The sequence below is a fragment of the Chiroxiphia lanceolata genome, chromosome 6, assembly GCF_009829145.1.
Source record: "Chiroxiphia lanceolata isolate bChiLan1 chromosome 6, bChiLan1.pri, whole genome shotgun sequence".
Classification (NCBI taxonomy): domain Eukaryota; kingdom Metazoa; phylum Chordata; class Aves; order Passeriformes; family Pipridae; genus Chiroxiphia; species Chiroxiphia lanceolata.
The window spans coordinates 15,088,408-15,105,655 of record NC_045642.1 but is presented as its reverse complement, the minus strand read 5'-3'; the positions used below and the strand labels follow the sequence as shown (position 1 = coordinate 15,105,655).

The 17,248-nt window shown below is 43.6% G+C and overlaps 1 protein-coding gene across 2 annotated transcripts; it reads right to left on the bottom strand.

The window, feature by feature from the left end:
* Nucleotides 1–953: 953 nt before the first annotated feature.
* LOC116788150 (L-lactate dehydrogenase A chain) lies at nucleotides 954–7,742 on the bottom strand. Of its 2 annotated transcripts, none has more exons than XM_032690647.1 (8): nucleotides 7,607–7,742; nucleotides 6,059–6,193; nucleotides 5,185–5,302; nucleotides 4,318–4,491; nucleotides 3,414–3,587; nucleotides 2,523–2,640; nucleotides 1,969–2,092; nucleotides 954–1,783 (listed from the first exon to the last, which is right to left on the bottom strand). In XM_032690647.1, the coding sequence occupies exons 2-8, from the start codon at nucleotides 6,182–6,184 to the stop codon at nucleotides 1,619–1,621; spliced, it is 999 nt and encodes a 332-aa protein (XP_032546538.1). In that variant the 5' UTR covers nucleotides 6,185–6,193; nucleotides 7,607–7,742; the 3' UTR covers nucleotides 954–1,618. The 2 variants fall into 2 exon arrangements, with proteins under 2 accessions (XP_032546538.1, XP_032546539.1); XM_032690648.1 differs by having other exon boundaries at nucleotides 6,059–6,190; nucleotides 7,607–7,723.
* Between the last annotated feature and the right edge of the window lie 9,506 nt (nucleotides 7,743–17,248).

The following is a 17,248-nucleotide window of genomic DNA, read 5'->3' as shown; positions in this document are numbered from 1 at the left end:
ACCCCAGCAAAATTAGGTTGAACACTGAAGTTTCTTGGTCTCAGCACAGCCTTTGTCTTAAGGCTTTTCCTGTTACTGTTGGGTCTGAAGAGGTTGGAGTTTGTTTTAAAAAGCTGAATGAGGCTTACAGTTTTTACATTAAGTCCTGTGGATCTTCTGAAAGCTTTGAAAGTGGCTTCATACCATCTTCCTGTCATCTACATAGCAATAGTGACTGTAAGTAGTCATGTTTAAGTGCTCTTTCTGGGTGCTATTTTGGTCACTTGGATGTTAGGGAAAGTGGTACAGTGCCTACAGCTTGATTAAGTTGCTTCGCGAACACTTTCAGCTTATTGTAAAATATTTTGCTTCAAGAAGTAGCACCAGCTGTAGTACATAGTAAAAATCTACTCTGGGCTGAATGAGGTGATCCATTCTTATCCTATGCCATGTCCTGCTGTTAGAAAAAGCTCAGAGTAAGGCCTTTCCCTCCTCCCTGTCATGAGGTGTTTTGAAATGTTACTGACCAGTAAAGTGATTCATTCTTCCTGCTCTAACTATGGAGTTGTAGGAGTAACGTGGTCATTATTTCTATCCATGGCTGCTTTTCCAGAGGAGATGCTTTGTTATGCTTAGCAGCAAGCTGACTTTTTATGGATGTCAAGTATTTGATGCAGAGATATTTTTTTAACTTATAATGCAACAACAAAGTAATGCATGTTTCTCCACTCCCCTCACATCATGGCAATTGAGCCTGTTTCTGTGCATCAAACTTGATTTCCATCTGAAGTTCTGAGTATTTAAATACTTTTATTACTGTTTTTTCATTCCTACAACAGACTAGCTGCCCATATTATTATACAGGTGCTGTTTTTGTTAGTGTGACTTGAGAAATAATATTGTTTGATTTAGATGGGTGGAAGCAGAGTTGTTTTGGAGACCAAGCCCTAGAAAGAAAAACAAGGAGACAGAAATAACAGTTTGTGGTTTATTTCGTGTTGGAGCTGGTACTACAGTTGGACAGTCACTGTCTTGTTGCACATAGAAACCATAACATTTTTTTTAAACATGCTCAGGAGACAGAACTTACAACTAGACTGATATAGTACACAAAAATAAGGTTCTCTAAAAAAAAGTATCCACAAAAATTCCAAAGCAGTGTTAGGAAAATACACTTGGACCTATCAACAGTGAAATATTTAAGCTATTCAGCTGGCAGAGAAGGTTGGTCAATTGGCTTGACAATCCCTTAACTGCAAGAAAATAGTCTTTGGTTTCACACTGTGTAGCAATTAGTTAGTTATTCTTCTGAGCCAACATGAAACAAGATGAGGAAAAGGCAAAGGGTTTTTTAGGCAGTGCTGCTTTGAATGCTGGATCTCTGTTGTACCACTTCACTGAACAAGACTGACTAGGTTATCTAGCTCTGGCTAAGAACATGGGTGTCTGTGAGCAGGGAAAACCATAGAATAGTTTCCTAATAGTATCTTCAGGAAACTCATTTGTTCAGATCTGAGCTTTTTGTGTGTTCTAGTCGAGATACATACATTGAAAGATTTGACTTACTTGGAAAGTGCAACGTAAGACAAACCACTAAACCCGTTAAACTGCAAAGAGCCAAAGAACTGCTTGGGCAGAATTAAAACTGTAGTTCCTTCTGGATTGCCCAGAGTGTATCTGCACTCTTCCTTAATTTGTCTTCTTCCTCAGGTTTTAGGATCATCTTTACTACATCAGTGATGCCATTATTGCCCAGTACACAAGGAACACTTAGGAAGACATCATCTTTTATTCCATGTAAGCCCTGAAAAGTAGATAAGGATTATTAGGCTAGAATTTGTGCGTGTCTGCATATTTCACAGAATATCTTATGAGGAAAACTCAACTAAATTTAGCTGAAATTAAACTAGAAAGTGATCAGTGTTCTTCAGAATTCGCAAGTTTTTTAGTTCTCAGTAAGACAGAAGTTAGCAAAAAGGGGCTTCTCACCTTAACAATTGTAGAGATCGGGTGCACTCTTCTCAAATTCTTCATAATAGTTTCAGCTAGATCTCCCACAGAAAGGCCAATAGCCCATGACGTGTACCCCTTCAGTTTAATCACCTCGTAGGCACTGCAGAGACAGAGACACTCATTAAAAAACAAGTACCGTCAACTGAAGTGCTTAAAGCTTGTAAGAAGGGCTTTTGGAGGGGTCTTAAGCAACTTGGAGGCATCAGAAGCTGCTTCACTGATTTGTTGGCAGGACTGAAATAAACTCAGCAGTGAGTAGTTCTGTTTGCATTTTACACTACTCCCCCCAGCTATACTGGAAGCCAAAGGACTTCCCTAATTTAAAGTTTACTAATCATGAAAACTTAACTCTGCTAGATCTACGTTAATGCTTAAAATATTTTTAAGTTCTATTGTGTTTTTATCCTGACATTTGTTTTGGCCTACTCTGGTATGTATGAAACCACATCTGGGTACAGCAGTTCAGAGATGTTTTAGCTCCTTATGATTTGTTCTCATGTTGCAGTAAAAAAAGTCAAAGCAGTATTTACCTGTCCACGACCTGCTTATGGACCTCCTTCCAGTGTTCCTTGTCTGCATCAGTTCCCAAGTCTGGATGAAGAGTCTTGAGGGAGACACCAGCAACATTCACTCCGCTCCAAACAGGTACTGAGAGTTGCACATAGATTAATTATCTCACAAGAATATTTAGTTTTGTCCTCAAACTAACAGTTAACATAAGATCTAGCTGGATTCATCTGCAACATATCACTTCTGATTTAGATATGACTTTAAATATAGTGTGAAGGCCAATGTAAATTGCAGGCTGAGAACCTAGGAGCATATAAACATATGATGCCACAGCATTAAAGCACCTGGGCAACATGAACTAAAAATGACAGTAACTGTATTTTGCAAAGCCTTCTCAAAGTAAGAATTGATTCCAAATGCTTCCTCCCAAGTGCTAGGAAGCAGACAGTACTGCTTTGGTGCTGCTTGGAAAACTAGAGGTTAAGCAAGGAGAAAGTTGCTCTTTCTCCTGTCCTCCAGACTTGCCTCTGCATTTCAGTTCCTATATATAGTGACTAACAGATGCCAGTAAAGGCAACTGAGTGACTACCAGTAGGAGAGTCCCTTGCAGAGAACTTTATCCTCTTGCCGCTTTAGTTTGGGTTTTTTGAGGAGTTATGGGAACAACTTAGCCTAGAAATGTTTAGCCACCTCAGATTACAGTAATGACCTTTCCAAGCAGTCACACAGGTCAAATATAGATCATCTAGGGTTACTACTCTGTGCAGCAAAAGACTTAAACCAAGACTTCCATTTTTAAGGTGCTGCAGAGCAAAGATTTTTGAGCAGTTTTGCTGTAGCTTTTCGAGGTGTTTCTTGCAAACAAAGTATCAGAAAGTTTCGTGTAACAGCCAGTCAGATTTCACCCTTACCACTGGAATCTCCATGCTCTCCAACAATCCATCCATGGCAGCTCAGAGGATGGATGCCCAGCCTTTCTCCCATGAGGTGGCGGAAACGGGCGGAGTCCAGATTGCAGCCACTACCAATAACACGATGTTTAGGAAAGCCACTGATCTTCCAGGCCACATAGGTCAAAACATCCACTGTAAACAGAGCAAGTGCCACTCATGAGCAGTTTCATAACTAGGATGGTACCTTCCACTTATCTGTAAGCGTTTTATCTGCATGTTAGTTGCATGAAGCAGAGCATAAAGCCATGCCAGTGGCCAGGATCTGCAGTGGGCCAATATAATCATTTTTATTAAACAGCCTCTCAGCTCTGCATGCAATTACCAATGCCCCTTACTGTGTCATGTGCTAAGGATCACTTGGACCGAAAATCCAGGTCAGAGGAAATGTTTTTTCCTCATAAGAACAGACTGCTGAGCATGGAGGGAAGATGACACTTTTTGCTATGTGGATATGACAGAACAGTTTGTGTTGGAAGGGACCTTTAAGACCATCTCATTCCAACCCACTGCCATGGGTAGGGACACCTTCCACTAGACCACATTGCTCAAAGCCCCATCCAGCCTGGCCTTGAACATTTCCAGGGATGGGGCATCCACAACTTGTCTGGGCCACCTGTTCCCATGTCTCACCACCTTCACAATAAAGAATTTCTTCCTTATATCTAACCTAAAATCTACCTCTTTCAGTTTAAGCCATTACCCCTTGCCCTATCACTACCTCCAAGGTCTCCCTTGAGCCTTTTCTTCCCCAGTATAAGTACTTTCTAAAAGCCTGTGCTGGTCATGTTAGTACACTAATGCCACATTACTGAAGAAACACTATTCTCTAAGCCAAATCCTCTTAAGGCAACACAAGACAAACCTGGGTTTGAGACAATAAGCAGCTTGCAGTCAGGACTGTATTTAACAACGTTGGGAATGATGAATTTGAAGATGTTGACGTTGCGCTGGACCAAGTTAAGGCGGCTCTCTCCTTCCTGCTGACGGGCACCAGCGGTGACAATGACCAGCTTGGAGTTTGCAGTCACGCTGTAATCTGCAGACAAAAATGGTGTCAAACACAACCTCTTTCTGCACATGGCTCAGAACATGAGTTCTCAGTTCCTTTTCATGTTGAGATCTAAAATTCTGAAGTTTGAAGGTGCAGTAATTCTCCCAAGAATTGTTACCCTAGACTTTGCCGCAAGCGGCAACCTTTAGGCACGTCATCAACGTAGCATGCAGATGTGGGCAGTGATATTCCATGCTTTTCAGGCACAGATGGGAATAGGGATAGCATTCAGTGCAAGTGCTGCATAGAAGAGGAAGAATGTTCTGCCCTCATAACCTGCCACCTGTGGGCACTGTAGCCGCTCAGTAACTAATATGTTACACAGTAACTAAAGCTGGTTAAGCCTTTGCCCTACTCAAGGCTGCCGCTAAACCTAAATCCATCAGACATTTTTAGCCATGAAGTAAGGAGTAATGTATTCAGGGGGTTAACTGGCTATGAAATGAAGTTCTCAAAGGTGCAGATGTACTTTCACCTTGCTGTACCAAGTAATGAACTCTGGAAGGTAATTCCTAGCTGGACTGGCTGTAACAAGGTACGTGAAACAATGTCAGCTGAGTACTATTTCCGTGAGCTTTCCTCCTAACAGTTAGGGTAACAGGCTTGGATGACCAGTGAGAGACCTGAAGTGACTCTCTCCATTTGGAGATAATGAGCACATTAGAGCAAACTACTTGCCTTTGCCAGAGACAATCTTCGGTGTTTTAAGGAAGAGGCTGCCATGCTGGAGATCCAGCATCTCTCCTCTGAGCTTGTCCTCCACAACGTCAACAAGGGCAAGTTCATCAGCCAAGTCCTGCAAGAGACCAAAGTTTAATGGTAAGTTTACTGCCTCTTTGAGCAAAGCCCACAGTTTGTAAACTGTGAAGTTACAATTATTTTAAAAGCCATGATCTGCTTAAGCAATTTTGCTTATCTGTAACACTTTACTTCTTCCCAGAGTCCTTAAATTAGTCTCCTGGGATATCCATTTTTTTGAGTTCGTTTCATACTTTTCATAACCACATTCTGTGTGAAATAGTTGTACAATTTAGCAGGACAATAATGAAGAATAATTTAATAGCGGTTCATAAGCAACCCATTTGACAGTTAAGAAAAGCAAGCCTGGTATTAACCGCAGCATTTTCAATATGATAATGGACTACAGAGTACAAATCATTCAGAGTGTCAAGGACCAATTTTTCCAGACCACACTACAAAGAATTATTCCACTGTCCACTCTGCTTAAGACGAAATGACTCCTCAGTTCTTAATCTTTTTGTATTTTGGAGTGTTAGAGAACTCCTACTTGGAAGGGAGTCTGGAAGTCCCTCAAAGGTATATGCAGCTCTTAAAATTATACATAAACTACATTCTGTCTGGTACTGTGGCAAACTACAGCTATTTGTTCTGTGTCAACAGCCTGAAAACTGCTGCTTCACTTTGGGCCCAAACAAAGGAATGTATAACCAGAAGTTCATCTTGTGTGCTTAGTCTAATAAGGGAGATTATTTTTTGGCCCCCCTTTTAGGTCTCAGGTTCTTCTGCTGCTTCATCCAAGCTTGACACTTACCTTCATCAGGATGCTGATAGCACAGGCCATTCCAACTGCACCCACACCAACCACACTAATCTTATTTTGGGCATGACTGTGCTCCTCTTTGTGGAGACTGTGGATGAGCTGATCCTTGAGAGACATGGTGCACTGCTGAAAGGAAAGCAACAGATTATTTCTCCAAGCTTTGGAGCTTTTACTGACACCAGAATATTTTTATCAAGCAAGACAGACTTTATTCCAGGATGGTAAGAAAATGGATATAAAACACATGCCTGAAACATCCAGCAATACTGCCTGTTCGCCACAAAATTATTGCAAAAATGAATTATTGATGGCAATCCTCTGTTTAAGCTCACTATAGCTTTCCCTCAAATACAGCCTGAGACCCATTGATTGTATAGCTGGTGGCACTCCAGCAGCAGCAGTAGAATGTTCTAAATGGCCATCCATATTACACTGAAGTAGAGGAAGCCATTTTAGTACTTCTAAGCACAGCATGGTCTGGCACTCTGTTCTATTGCCCTGAAAAACTGGTATTCTGTGCCCTGAAGCCTTTCCAGAACTGAAGTTGTGCAACACTTAGGCAAGCCTTTCTTCAGCACAGCGTGATCCTTGAATTCAACTTTATGAATTTGCTTTAAAGTGAAACTGCACGGTTTTGAATTAAGATGGCTGGAGTCTGGTGTTACCATCTCTCCCCCACGCAATCACAGCAGCCTGGTTCTACGGGTTCTGAGAGTCACGGGTGTGCCGAAATGGCACAGTGGCGACGGCCCGGCTCCCTGCAGAGCGGCACCACGCTTTCACAGGAAATGGTGCTGCGCTGGGAGCTGCACTGGGAGCAGCCTGAAGAGCCCAGGGCAGGAGCAGACTCACGGACGGGTGCGAGTACGGACACAACGCGACTCTCAAATTAGTACTGAACAGGCGGCAACTCGTTCAGAGCGGGAAAAGCCAAGCAGAGCGGGGAAGGACGGTGCGTTTTGAGGCTGGGGGAAGGGACAGGAAGCCAGCAGTGCCCATATTTAGTTAAAATCAGCCGAGCTACGTCAGTATTCATTTGCAGAAGCCTCCTGAAGCGTGGCCACTGTAGTGCACACTCTCCATGTGCCAAGTCCTCCCGTTGCACTATAAGCACTTTAATGTGCAGGGCTGATGAAAGGCATCCACTCAAGCATTTCTGTTACACTTAATGCTCAAAAATGTTTGCTTTTAAAGTGCCGTTCCCCTGAAATAAGCAGGTCAGGGGAGTAATGGGTGGTATATTAACGCTGTATTTCAAACGCAGCCCTGAGCCCGTCCTCACGTCCCTTTTCCACCTCGCTCCCTGGGGCCACGCGCACCGATTAAAGGAAGCAAGTTAATCCACGGATGTTCAAGGGGATGGAGGAAGGGGGGACCACGGGGGGGGTTGTGAGTGGAAATCGCGCCGGATTGGCTCAAATCCAAGGCTGTGCCCGATACCACCTCGGCCGGGACGAGGGGACAACACCGCCTGCATCCCCTCTTCCTGCATCCCGCCTTCCCACACCCGTCCCAACCCGCCGCGGCGATCGCACCTACCGAGCGTCCTCACACAAGCGCGGCGGTGGCGACAAGGCGGGGGGGGAGGCGGCCGCCGCCTTAAATAGGGGCCGGGCGGCTGACGTGAGGCGGGCGGGCTGCGATGGTGGGGACGTGCCCGCAGACACGTCGGGGTGGAGAGAGGGGAGGGGGAAGGAGCAGCGGGAAGGAGCGGGGAAGTTGCCGAAAGGGTGAAGCGAGGGGAGCGGCCGGCGCCGTGAGGAGCTGGGGCGGGCACTGAGCGGCTCAGCCGCGCAGCCCCTCAGGGCTCGTCTCAAGGCTGTCGTCGGGGAAGATTCCCCTCTTCCTGTTATTAGCTGGGATGAATGAAAGCAAACTCTCCGGCTCTGGAGAGCTGAGGGGAATTTTAAGCGTTCCTGCCCTCGTTTTCCACCCCGGCAGCGCCAGCCAGCCCTGTGCGCCCCTTCAGAGGTTGATGGCCGTCGTTCCGGGTGGAGCGTCTTGTCCAGCGGCTGGAAACCTGCTTCTAATTTCCACCTAAATCAACAAATGTTTGGGGTTTTTGCTTACTTCCCCTTTCCATATATTTATATGTCCAATTCCCACGCATTTGTTGTGTTAGGTTACATAAGCCAAGTCTTTTCAGCTCTGCACCGTGCAAGCTTTGCCCTGGTCATTGGGATGTCCTTCCTGCGGAACTCTCTGTTTGAATGCTTTTTCTCCTGAGAGAGGCTACTGCATGGACTGTTTTAGACAGCGATGCCTGAAACACAATACTAATGTTTTCCTGAAGTGACCAGAAATTCCATGACTGGACTCACACTTGTCTTTTTCACAGTCACGCCACGCTGTCAGCTCCCTATCACCCCGTGGTTGGTTAGTAAAGTTAAAAGTCCTTCTTCTTTTCATTTATTTCTTGCCAAGAGTCTAACAAAAAAGACAAAAAAAATATTTCCTGAATGCCCGAGATTTCAATTTTATACTATACCACTTTGTTGGTCATCCCATAAAACTGGCTCTTAGTAAGCCCATGCTACTTTTTATCCCTTTATTCATTGAATTTCACATTTGTAGTTAAATCCTCCTTTGTAAGTTTTCCCTGAAGAATTTCACAGACATCAAAAGCACAGGCCCAAACTGCTTCCACCATGGCTCACTTCTGAATACTTGCTCATCCTTACTAAAAAGCAGGGAAGCATTCATTGAATCTTGTGTGAGTAGCTGGGTTTGTTTTCCCATCCTTGTTTTACAGTGATCCTTTTTCTTCCCCCCCCCCCTTTTTTTTTTTTAATTTCTTGTAGTTACGGTGCCTCTGTGATGTTTGATTTTTGTTGGTATGGAGGTTAAATATAATGGCCTATTGGTTGCTGAGCTAGATGTGCTTTGTTCCTTGCTGCTGCTGGAGGAAGGAGCCATGCCTGTGAGATGTGCCATGTCAGAGGAGACTGGTCACTAAGGAAGGAAAGCGTGGGTAGATGCTGAGCAGGCCTAAAGCCACATGAATGCAGGATAAAAGGAAACATAGTTATGTCATTCTGCATTATTCTGGGTTCACTGGGCATCTTGTTCTATCAGAAGCCTCAAGGATGGATTAGGAAATTTAGTTCTGCATCCCAGGAATCTGTATTTACAGTGGCTTTATATGAATGGGACTGAACATCTCATCCAGCGTTTCGGTTACAGACAGCTGGTGAGACAGAAAATAAACACTTGACATGAATGAAGATTAAAAAAATATTTTTTCCCTATAAAAATTGTTACTCCCAAAGAATTTAAATGTAAGATAAGCAGCTTCTAAGATAAGACTGGCTGGATTGATAATGAACATTTAAAAAATGTGTAACTAATATAGAGCAAGTGGTATTTTATGACTCACGGTGAGATCAGAGCTCCTAAGAAAATGTTGGTATTGTATGATTCTTCTTATCCTGTGGCTCAGACAAAATAAAATCAGACATGGTTTTCAGGGCATAAGTTCCAAAGACATCTCCACTTGCTTGTGTTTGTGTTTCTCGTTACTGAGAACAGAACCAAGACCAAATCTCTGTTCTCTGTAACATAAGGCATCAGGTCGTCTTTGTCAGTCTGGTGCCTGTTCAGATACCAGAGGTAGAGTGGACCAAAGCAAGCCAACTAGGATGTTTCAAAACCATCCTGATCCCACCTATGTTGGTGGGATCTGTGATGATAACCAGATCAGAAGCCTTTTTTTTTTGGTTAAAAGTAATGTCAGCTTTTAATATGCCAGTGTTAATTCACCTAGGTTACAGAAATGAGAAGGCAGCTGTGACAGCCAAATTTTCTCCACGTGGCCTTTGTGATCTTATTATCAGTAGTAGATGCTCAGGAGGAAAGCAGTCATCTGGCAAGATTGACATTGATTTTGTGCCTCAGAGAGCTTCAATCAGAGGAGGCTCAGAACAACACAAACAGAAGAGGGTGAGCAAATTAAAGGCATTTTTCTTGCACTGGGAAGGTGGAGGCCCGATCTGTTTTGATTTCCTTTAAGTGATTGATTTTGATTGTAGGGATGGGACTGACTTTTCTCACTTGTGTACATAAGGAGTTTTATTCTTCCTTTTCATTTTCCACTGCTGCCTTTTGTCACGGTAGCGGGAGGTGGTGTCGATGGAGTGATGGGAATGCCAGCAATGTGACAGTGTCTCTTTGGGGAAGCTTGGCCCTTCCTCAGCCTGCTTGCCCTCTTTTCAATATAGGCTTTCACAGATTAAACATGAAAACTAAAGCAACAGAAGGTGCTGAATGTGGAAAAATTTATATTTTAGTCTAGGAGTTACAAGCAAAGCCTTTCCACGGCCACCAGTGGCATTTGATCAGGCTTTGAGCAATAACAGATGGAAGCGATGCCATGTTCTTCTTAAACAATGTGCTTGACTTTAAACCACGAGAAACATGAGAACCATGAGAGACCTTTATCACAAAAATAGAGCTCGGAGACAGTTATACAGGGTGAGTTCAATGTGTACATCTTGCCATTTTCAATAAAACACTTAGAAAGTGTTAGTAAATTTTTATCTGTTTTGCCAATCCGTAAGAGGTTGTACATTTAATTACTCCACTCTCCATTTGCTCAGGTCCTGGCTTGTGACAGACCAAGTCAAATCTGATGGTGCTGCTGGGTTGAATAATGACAGCAAACCAGAACCTGCACGTGTGCTGTGTGAGCTACAGATCAGCTGGGAGGCCAGCAGTAATTCAAAGCTATTGTGAACACTGAGAGGACTTAAAAAGGTCTGTGGAATCTCTCTGCTCTACGTGAGATTTGAGGTTTAATTTGCCCTTAAAAATCCTAATTGTTATTTCATGCATGATTAGTCCTGCTTTTGCTCTGACATCATCAACAGCTTTGCTTTCATATGATGTCACTGTGTGAGGGAAAGACCTGGCACTACATATAGCTATGTCACATTCCAGTCCTGCTTCCCATTTGATTTATCCTGAGGCCTAAACAACTTCCTTCAGCTTTAATGGCTTCATTTTTTCTTCATAAAATGTGAAGGATATTTTTATCTACCAACCTGATGGTGGTACTGCAGGGATTTGCTAATTATGAAACCTTTCATCTTCATAAAGAAACATGTAAATTATGAAGGATCTTCTCCAAAACCAGAGAGGCCCAGACTCCAAAATGCAGCTTGGCACTAAAGTTTTGTGTTCTCTGATAAATTGTCAACATCAGAAAACTCCCAGAGCCAGAACTCTCCAATTTTGAAATAGCTAGCAGGGTAAGATACAGGAAGTTGGTTCATGCTCCATAAAAATCCGTATTTTGTGTTCTTCCAATTTGATCAGTATAGCCACATGAAATCATTTGAACTGATCTCCTAAGAAAACTAAAAGCCAAAGGATGAGTTTCACCTCGGCTTGCACTAAGAAGTATCCCTGCACCTAACTGATTAGCCGTGGTCCATACAGCTCTGAATCCCTCTCCTCGGCTTCTTCCATGGATGTGTTGTGGTAAGGATGCTGAGGTTACAAAGATCTGGAGCTTTTCCTGCTTCAAACCCTCACTTTCTTTGCACTGTCATTGTGGGGAGTGGGAGGAGCTAGCTGATGCAATTCTCATTTCCTAGTGTTTACGGCTGTTTCTACAACCTATTTTTAAATGTGCTTAAGACTTCCACAAAGCTCTTTTGTCAGTTGTATGTTTTTCATTGCGAACTGGTTTGTAGCTGACATGCTTTAACACCCAGAATTTCCAAGTTTTTCTTTTCCCCTTAAAAGGTTGGCAATGTTTGCAAGCACAGCAGCAGTGAATTATGCATTCAGTATAAAGCTAGATAAAACTGTATTTTTTGCAGTAGCTTCCTAAATCAACACGCTACATAGCTGGACTAAGTAGAACATGTAATTTTGTCTTGCTTCTCTAAGGAAATGAATTTAGTCGTGAGAGCATGAGTGACTGTGCAGGATTCCAAGCCAAACCCATTCCCTCGATGCAGCTCTGAAATCTTACTCATTTACATAGGAACTGCAGGAAATGGGATGCTCTGATAAATCACATGCTCAGAGAGAGATGGAGAGGCACTCCCATGGACCGGGCCGCTACCTCAGCCAGCTCAGCAGCTGCCTCCTGTTGACAGTCTGGAGTAGTGTAAGTCATTAATGCACCCTGGCTGCTGCCTTCTAAACTGGTGGCAGCAGAACTATTACTGTTACTGTCATTGTCATCCAACTTGTTCCTGAGTGCCTGGCAGGGTACAGGAAGTGGAGACTTTTCTATAAATTACAGTAAAGAGCAGGAGGGAATGTGGGAGGAGGGCTGTGGGCTGCTGCCACTGCTACTTGCCAGTTCAAGAGGCAGGCAGGTTCAGCAGCAAAAGGTCCCCTGCACTCCATCTGGAGCAGAAACCTCCTTGCCCTTGTTTTAATAATCATATTCATTCTGCAGCTGTCGGTTCTGATTCCCCCAGGATCCATTCTTAGCACATCATATGCCAACAAGCTGGTTAGCTCTGGCTAAAGAGTTACAGAGTCCTGCAAAGATAAATTGTTACTGATTCAAGCCTTTTGAGACACAGTACACTTAATGACACAATGCTGCCTCCCTTTTGGAGGGAGACACTTTTTTAGCATTTCAGACCTTATATATCTGGTTGACTCTGCATGTGATAGCAGATTATGCATTCTCTCCCATACAAAAATCACTGGGTCCAAACTTTCATTTCTATGAATCAAAATTCCAGGTTACATTGCTGGAAAGTCAGCAGCCTATGATTAAGGAGTTGCTGGGCCATACAAACCACTGCAGAAAGCTGAGAGTACATATCAACATTGCAGACACACAGATTTGGTGAAGGAATTTCATGCCCTACCTGCTCAACAGAAATAGTGCACAAGAAAGATGTGAATTCATCCCTTTATCTCTTTTATCCATTTAGGAGATGGCAGTGTCCCAGCCAGGACTCTGCAAAAGGAAGCTATGACTTTAATAGCACAAAGTTGCAGGGACAGGGAAGTCCTAGACATTGAAAATAGTTGGGTCTGTGTTTTCATGAAGACCACACTTCAACATGCAGGACACTGCTTTTTAAAGCTATCCCTGAAGATACAAGTGCTATAAAGTGATATTTTTACTGCTGGTGACATTTTCTGGAGCTTGTAATATATAGGTTGGCTTCTGTAGCTCTTTGTGTGTCCTGGTGAATAAAACCAGTTCTGTCCCTGGAGTGCATGGAAGACCAGAGGTTGAGAAAATCACATTTTGGTTTTGCAGTCTCCTTTTAGAGCCTGGATGCCACAACAGCCTCATAGTCTGTCCCACATGTCAGTGTTTGATAATGTCCAGTGAATATAGAAAATGTGTGTGCCTACAGACAACAAAATGATTATCCCTTCCTTGGAGAAGGAAGATGAAGTTTAACTTGCAGTTCAACAAATGCAGCAATAGAATGGAAGTAGGCAACCAGCTGCTTTCATTTGAGTTCCCACACTTGGGCCATCCCTGAGGCTCTAAAAGACCTGCAGCTGGGCTGGTTTAGCCCTAAGGTAGAGTCCTGAGGGGTGATTTCGGCTGGCGTTACAAACCTCAACTCTTCTGCTCTTCTCAGATGGGAAAAACGACTGTTTCTGCACAAGGTATTCATTTAGATCTTTGTTTTTGTGGTGGTGGCTGTTGGCAGCTCTGTGGGTGAACACAGAGCCCTTGGTGGAGGACAGGACTGTGAAAGGCAGGTACTGTCCAGAGGGGTTACCAGGCTGAGTTTTAAATACGCTTTATATCCTGTGAAGTGCCAGCAGAGCATACTGCTGGAGTGGACATGGAGCTTCTTCCAGCAGAAAGCTGTTGCCTTATCTCTACTCCCTGACATTTTAAATTTTGTTCTGTTTGACTTTATAAGCAGAAGGTAACTAATGCAAAGAAAGACACACACCATTTTCTCAATGACAAACTCTCCTAGTTTGCACTGTAGGGAACTTACACCATGTGCTGTAGCTTTGTGTTAGTTGGCCACTGTGGGCATTCAGTGGCCCGTCCTGCACATTCCCCAGGCTTGTGGGTTGGTGCTGGCCACCTCATCCTACTCCCAGCAAAGCTAAATGTGAGCCTTGCCATCACATGTAGGTTCAAAGTGTGGCTTGGCAGGAAGAGGAGACTGATTTCTAATCATTTTCAGGAAAGAATTTTTTGTGGTCTTAATTTTCTTCCACTCCTTTTTAATTTTCAGTGCCTCTGTTCCTTAATTGAAATGTGATATGCTGCACCATGACTCAGTACCAAAGGTCTGAACTATGGCAGCGATTCCAGAGGAAAATAAAGGTGGAGAGACAGAGGTGCAGCCTCCATTGCTACCATGTCTTTTGACTCAGCTTCATTATGCAGCCATAGTGAGATCATTAATATACTTCAAGCAGGTACCAAGCTAAACATCTCTGTCAGGAGCAGAGCTTCGCTGTGTGGGCATCATACAGGCACAGAGCAGCTCTCCTCAGCTAAAGAGGCAGAACAAACCAGGGAAGTGAAAGTGGAAGCAGAGTAAAGCAGAATGATTGCCAAATAGGGTGCTTGGTTTGCTGTGTTTTCAAGAACACAAATACTGAACCTTATCTCTGTCAATTAATTCAGGTTTTTTATTTATAATGAAGTTTTAAACAGAAAATGAAAGGTTGCTGCTTGCCTGGGGACTGCCAATGAATTGTTTTCACAGTGTTGGAATGTTGGAGTTTCAGACTCTGCCCCTTTGTTCCTGTATTTGGATGAAATTGCACAAATGTTTAGCAAATATTTGCAGGGCACGGCCTTATTGTTTTGCAAACTGTGGTGAGTCTTGTATAAGGAGATGGATGTTACCAAAGCATCTGACTTTTAACTCCTATGAGGGAAATGCTGATACTTGCAGAATCTGGTGGTTCTCTAACTTGGGCCTTATAAGAGGAGCAGCATGCCTGTGTCCTGGGTGGTAAATGCAAGGTACATAATTTCTCGCTGGCCAACTCCAACCTCGTGTTGTTTTTCTCGTGGCTTTGTTCAGATTCAGTTGTATTCCCAGACCTTATGCAGTTCTGGTCTTAGGAGGCAATATCTCAGTGCAAGAACCCTTTAAAAGATGCCAATGGGATGAAAATGTGAGATGCTGGGAGATAGTGTCATGTATCGTGTGTGTGCATGTGAGCTGAATTTCTGCAGGCTGGGTCTTCTGAACAGTTCAGCCCCCACATATTCTCTGTATGTTTTTTGCTAGTTGTACAGCACTTCTGCTTTATACATTCCATAGTGTGTGTAGGATTCATTGAGTATTTGTTGAGGATCTTTGATATTTAATGCTGTGAAGTCAGAGGGAAAAAGATACCAGCTCGCTTTATCTTTTGCTCACTGTGTGAGGGCGAACAATGTTTGGAGTGGCAGCAGGGAAGTGCTGTCTCCTTGCCACACAAGGAGCCTTTGGGCTGCCTGCTGGGGCAGTGGCACTCACCCATGGCTTCACTCAGCCTCTGGACTGAAATGTTTGCAGACTGGGCAGTGCCAGTTTGGTGGAAGAATGTCAGCATTAGAATTCATGAGACATGGGACAGACCAAAGCCGGGGCCTTGACTGCTGGGATGTGATGTGGTGTATTCTGACAGAAGGAGCTGGGTCTGTTGTTGCTGTCTTTATGGAGTATCATTCTCTGCATGTGTTTGGCTGCTAACCCGGTGTCCCTTCATTTTTAATCTCATCAACTGTTTGTGCCTCCATAGGGGCACAGTAAGGAATAGAAATCTGTTTCACTCTGAAACTTCTGGAGCTGAGTAGGTATTTCTATCTCCAGGTTTGGTCTTGAAAAGTGAAGGCCGTTGAAGGCTGAAGGTACTCAATAAATTTTGGAAAATTCTGGATCAAGGATATGTCCTTATTATTCTATTTGTATGTTTAGCTGTAATGTTGAAAATACATTCCTTGGGTAACAATCTCAGGCTTGCATCCTGTTTTAAAATACACTCCTTTGCAACAATATCTGGAGATTTAGAGTCAGTAATATGCTAGGTTATAAAAAGAATTAAAAATATAAAAATTCAAAAAATATAAAAATATAAAAATAATCTCTGCAACATTTCATATCTCATAGGCAAAAGTTACTGAGGGTGAGTTTGCTCGGTACATGACCCATGTAGGAGTTCTTAGGCATATAAGAGCAGCCAAAAATAGCTCCTTGAAGGTCAGGGAAGGTATCTTTTCTGCAAGTGAAAAGCTTTGCATTTCTGTCCTGGAACATTTATATGCCTTATGGTAAACAAGAAAGAATGGATAGAAAGAATATATAACATCAAAATGGGCTTGGAGGGCAGCCAGGGCCTATGTAACATGTTCCTATTTCATAGGAGCCTGTACAAGCTGCTGCCAGCCTTGGAGATTTTTCCATACATGAAATGGAGAAAGCCTGCATTAACTGCTAAACCATGCTTCAAAGGCAGACTAGCTGAATAAAGGCTGGATTCAGTTTGTTCAATAGGTGAACAACAGCAAGAGGGACCCTTATGTTTTAAAATGGATCCATAGGCTTACATCCAAGTGGTTTTAAGCTTCTGACTGACCCTGGAGTCTGAAAGAAATTTCAGCTTGTCAGACCGAATGTTCTTTTCGGTCTGATATCTGCATGCTGAGACAGAGTTTACGAGAAGCTTTTATAGCAAATCCCAAAGTCAGAGTCACCGCAGAACATTTTAATTATTGAATAGGCAAGAGCTAACGTGAGAGGGAAAGGCTCTGTGTTTCTCTGCGTATTAATCTCCCTCCCCCGCCCCTTCCTGCCCCAATCCTCTGGTTAATCAGGTTATGTTTGCCCTATTTCTCTCAGGGAGCATACAGAATGCAGTGTTGCTACAAATGGAGGAAGGGAAGGAGGAGAAGGGCATGCAGAAAGCAAGAGTGGGTAGAGGATGCTTCAGAAATGAAAGCCTCACTTTGGCAGCATTCCCGAGATCCCAGAAGGGTGCCTTAGAGCTGTGGTATGTCTCTGTGACCCGTCACATTCACTGACATGCATGGTCTCTTATCCCAGGCCGTGTGCCAAAGGACAGTGAAGGGGAGTTCAACTTGGAGGCATTGGTGTGGTATCTGTGGGCAACAGCTCCTGCCCCCAGCACCCAGCCAGCAGTCCCTTTCAGCTATGATCCCCTGGGAGGGAGTAGCTGATGTCCCTGGGGGAGCACACTCTGCCTGACACGAGCCTGGAGTGCGGT

What these genes read in the sequence shown, in the direction of transcription:
- LOC116788150 (XM_032690647.1), bottom strand. Translation starts at nt 6,184, where the DNA reads ATGTCTCTCAAGGATCAGCTCATCCACAGTCTCCACAAAGAGGAGCAC. An exon ending in GCTTATTGTCTCAAACCCAG is followed by an intron (nt 3,588 to 4,317) that starts GTTTGTCTTGTG and finishes CTCTGTTTACAG; the next exon opens with TGGATGTTTTGACCTATGTG. An exon ending in CATAAGCAGGTCGTGGACAG is followed by an intron (nt 2,093 to 2,522) that starts GTAAATACTGCT and finishes CTGTCTCTGCAG; the next exon opens with TGCCTACGAGGTGATTAAAC.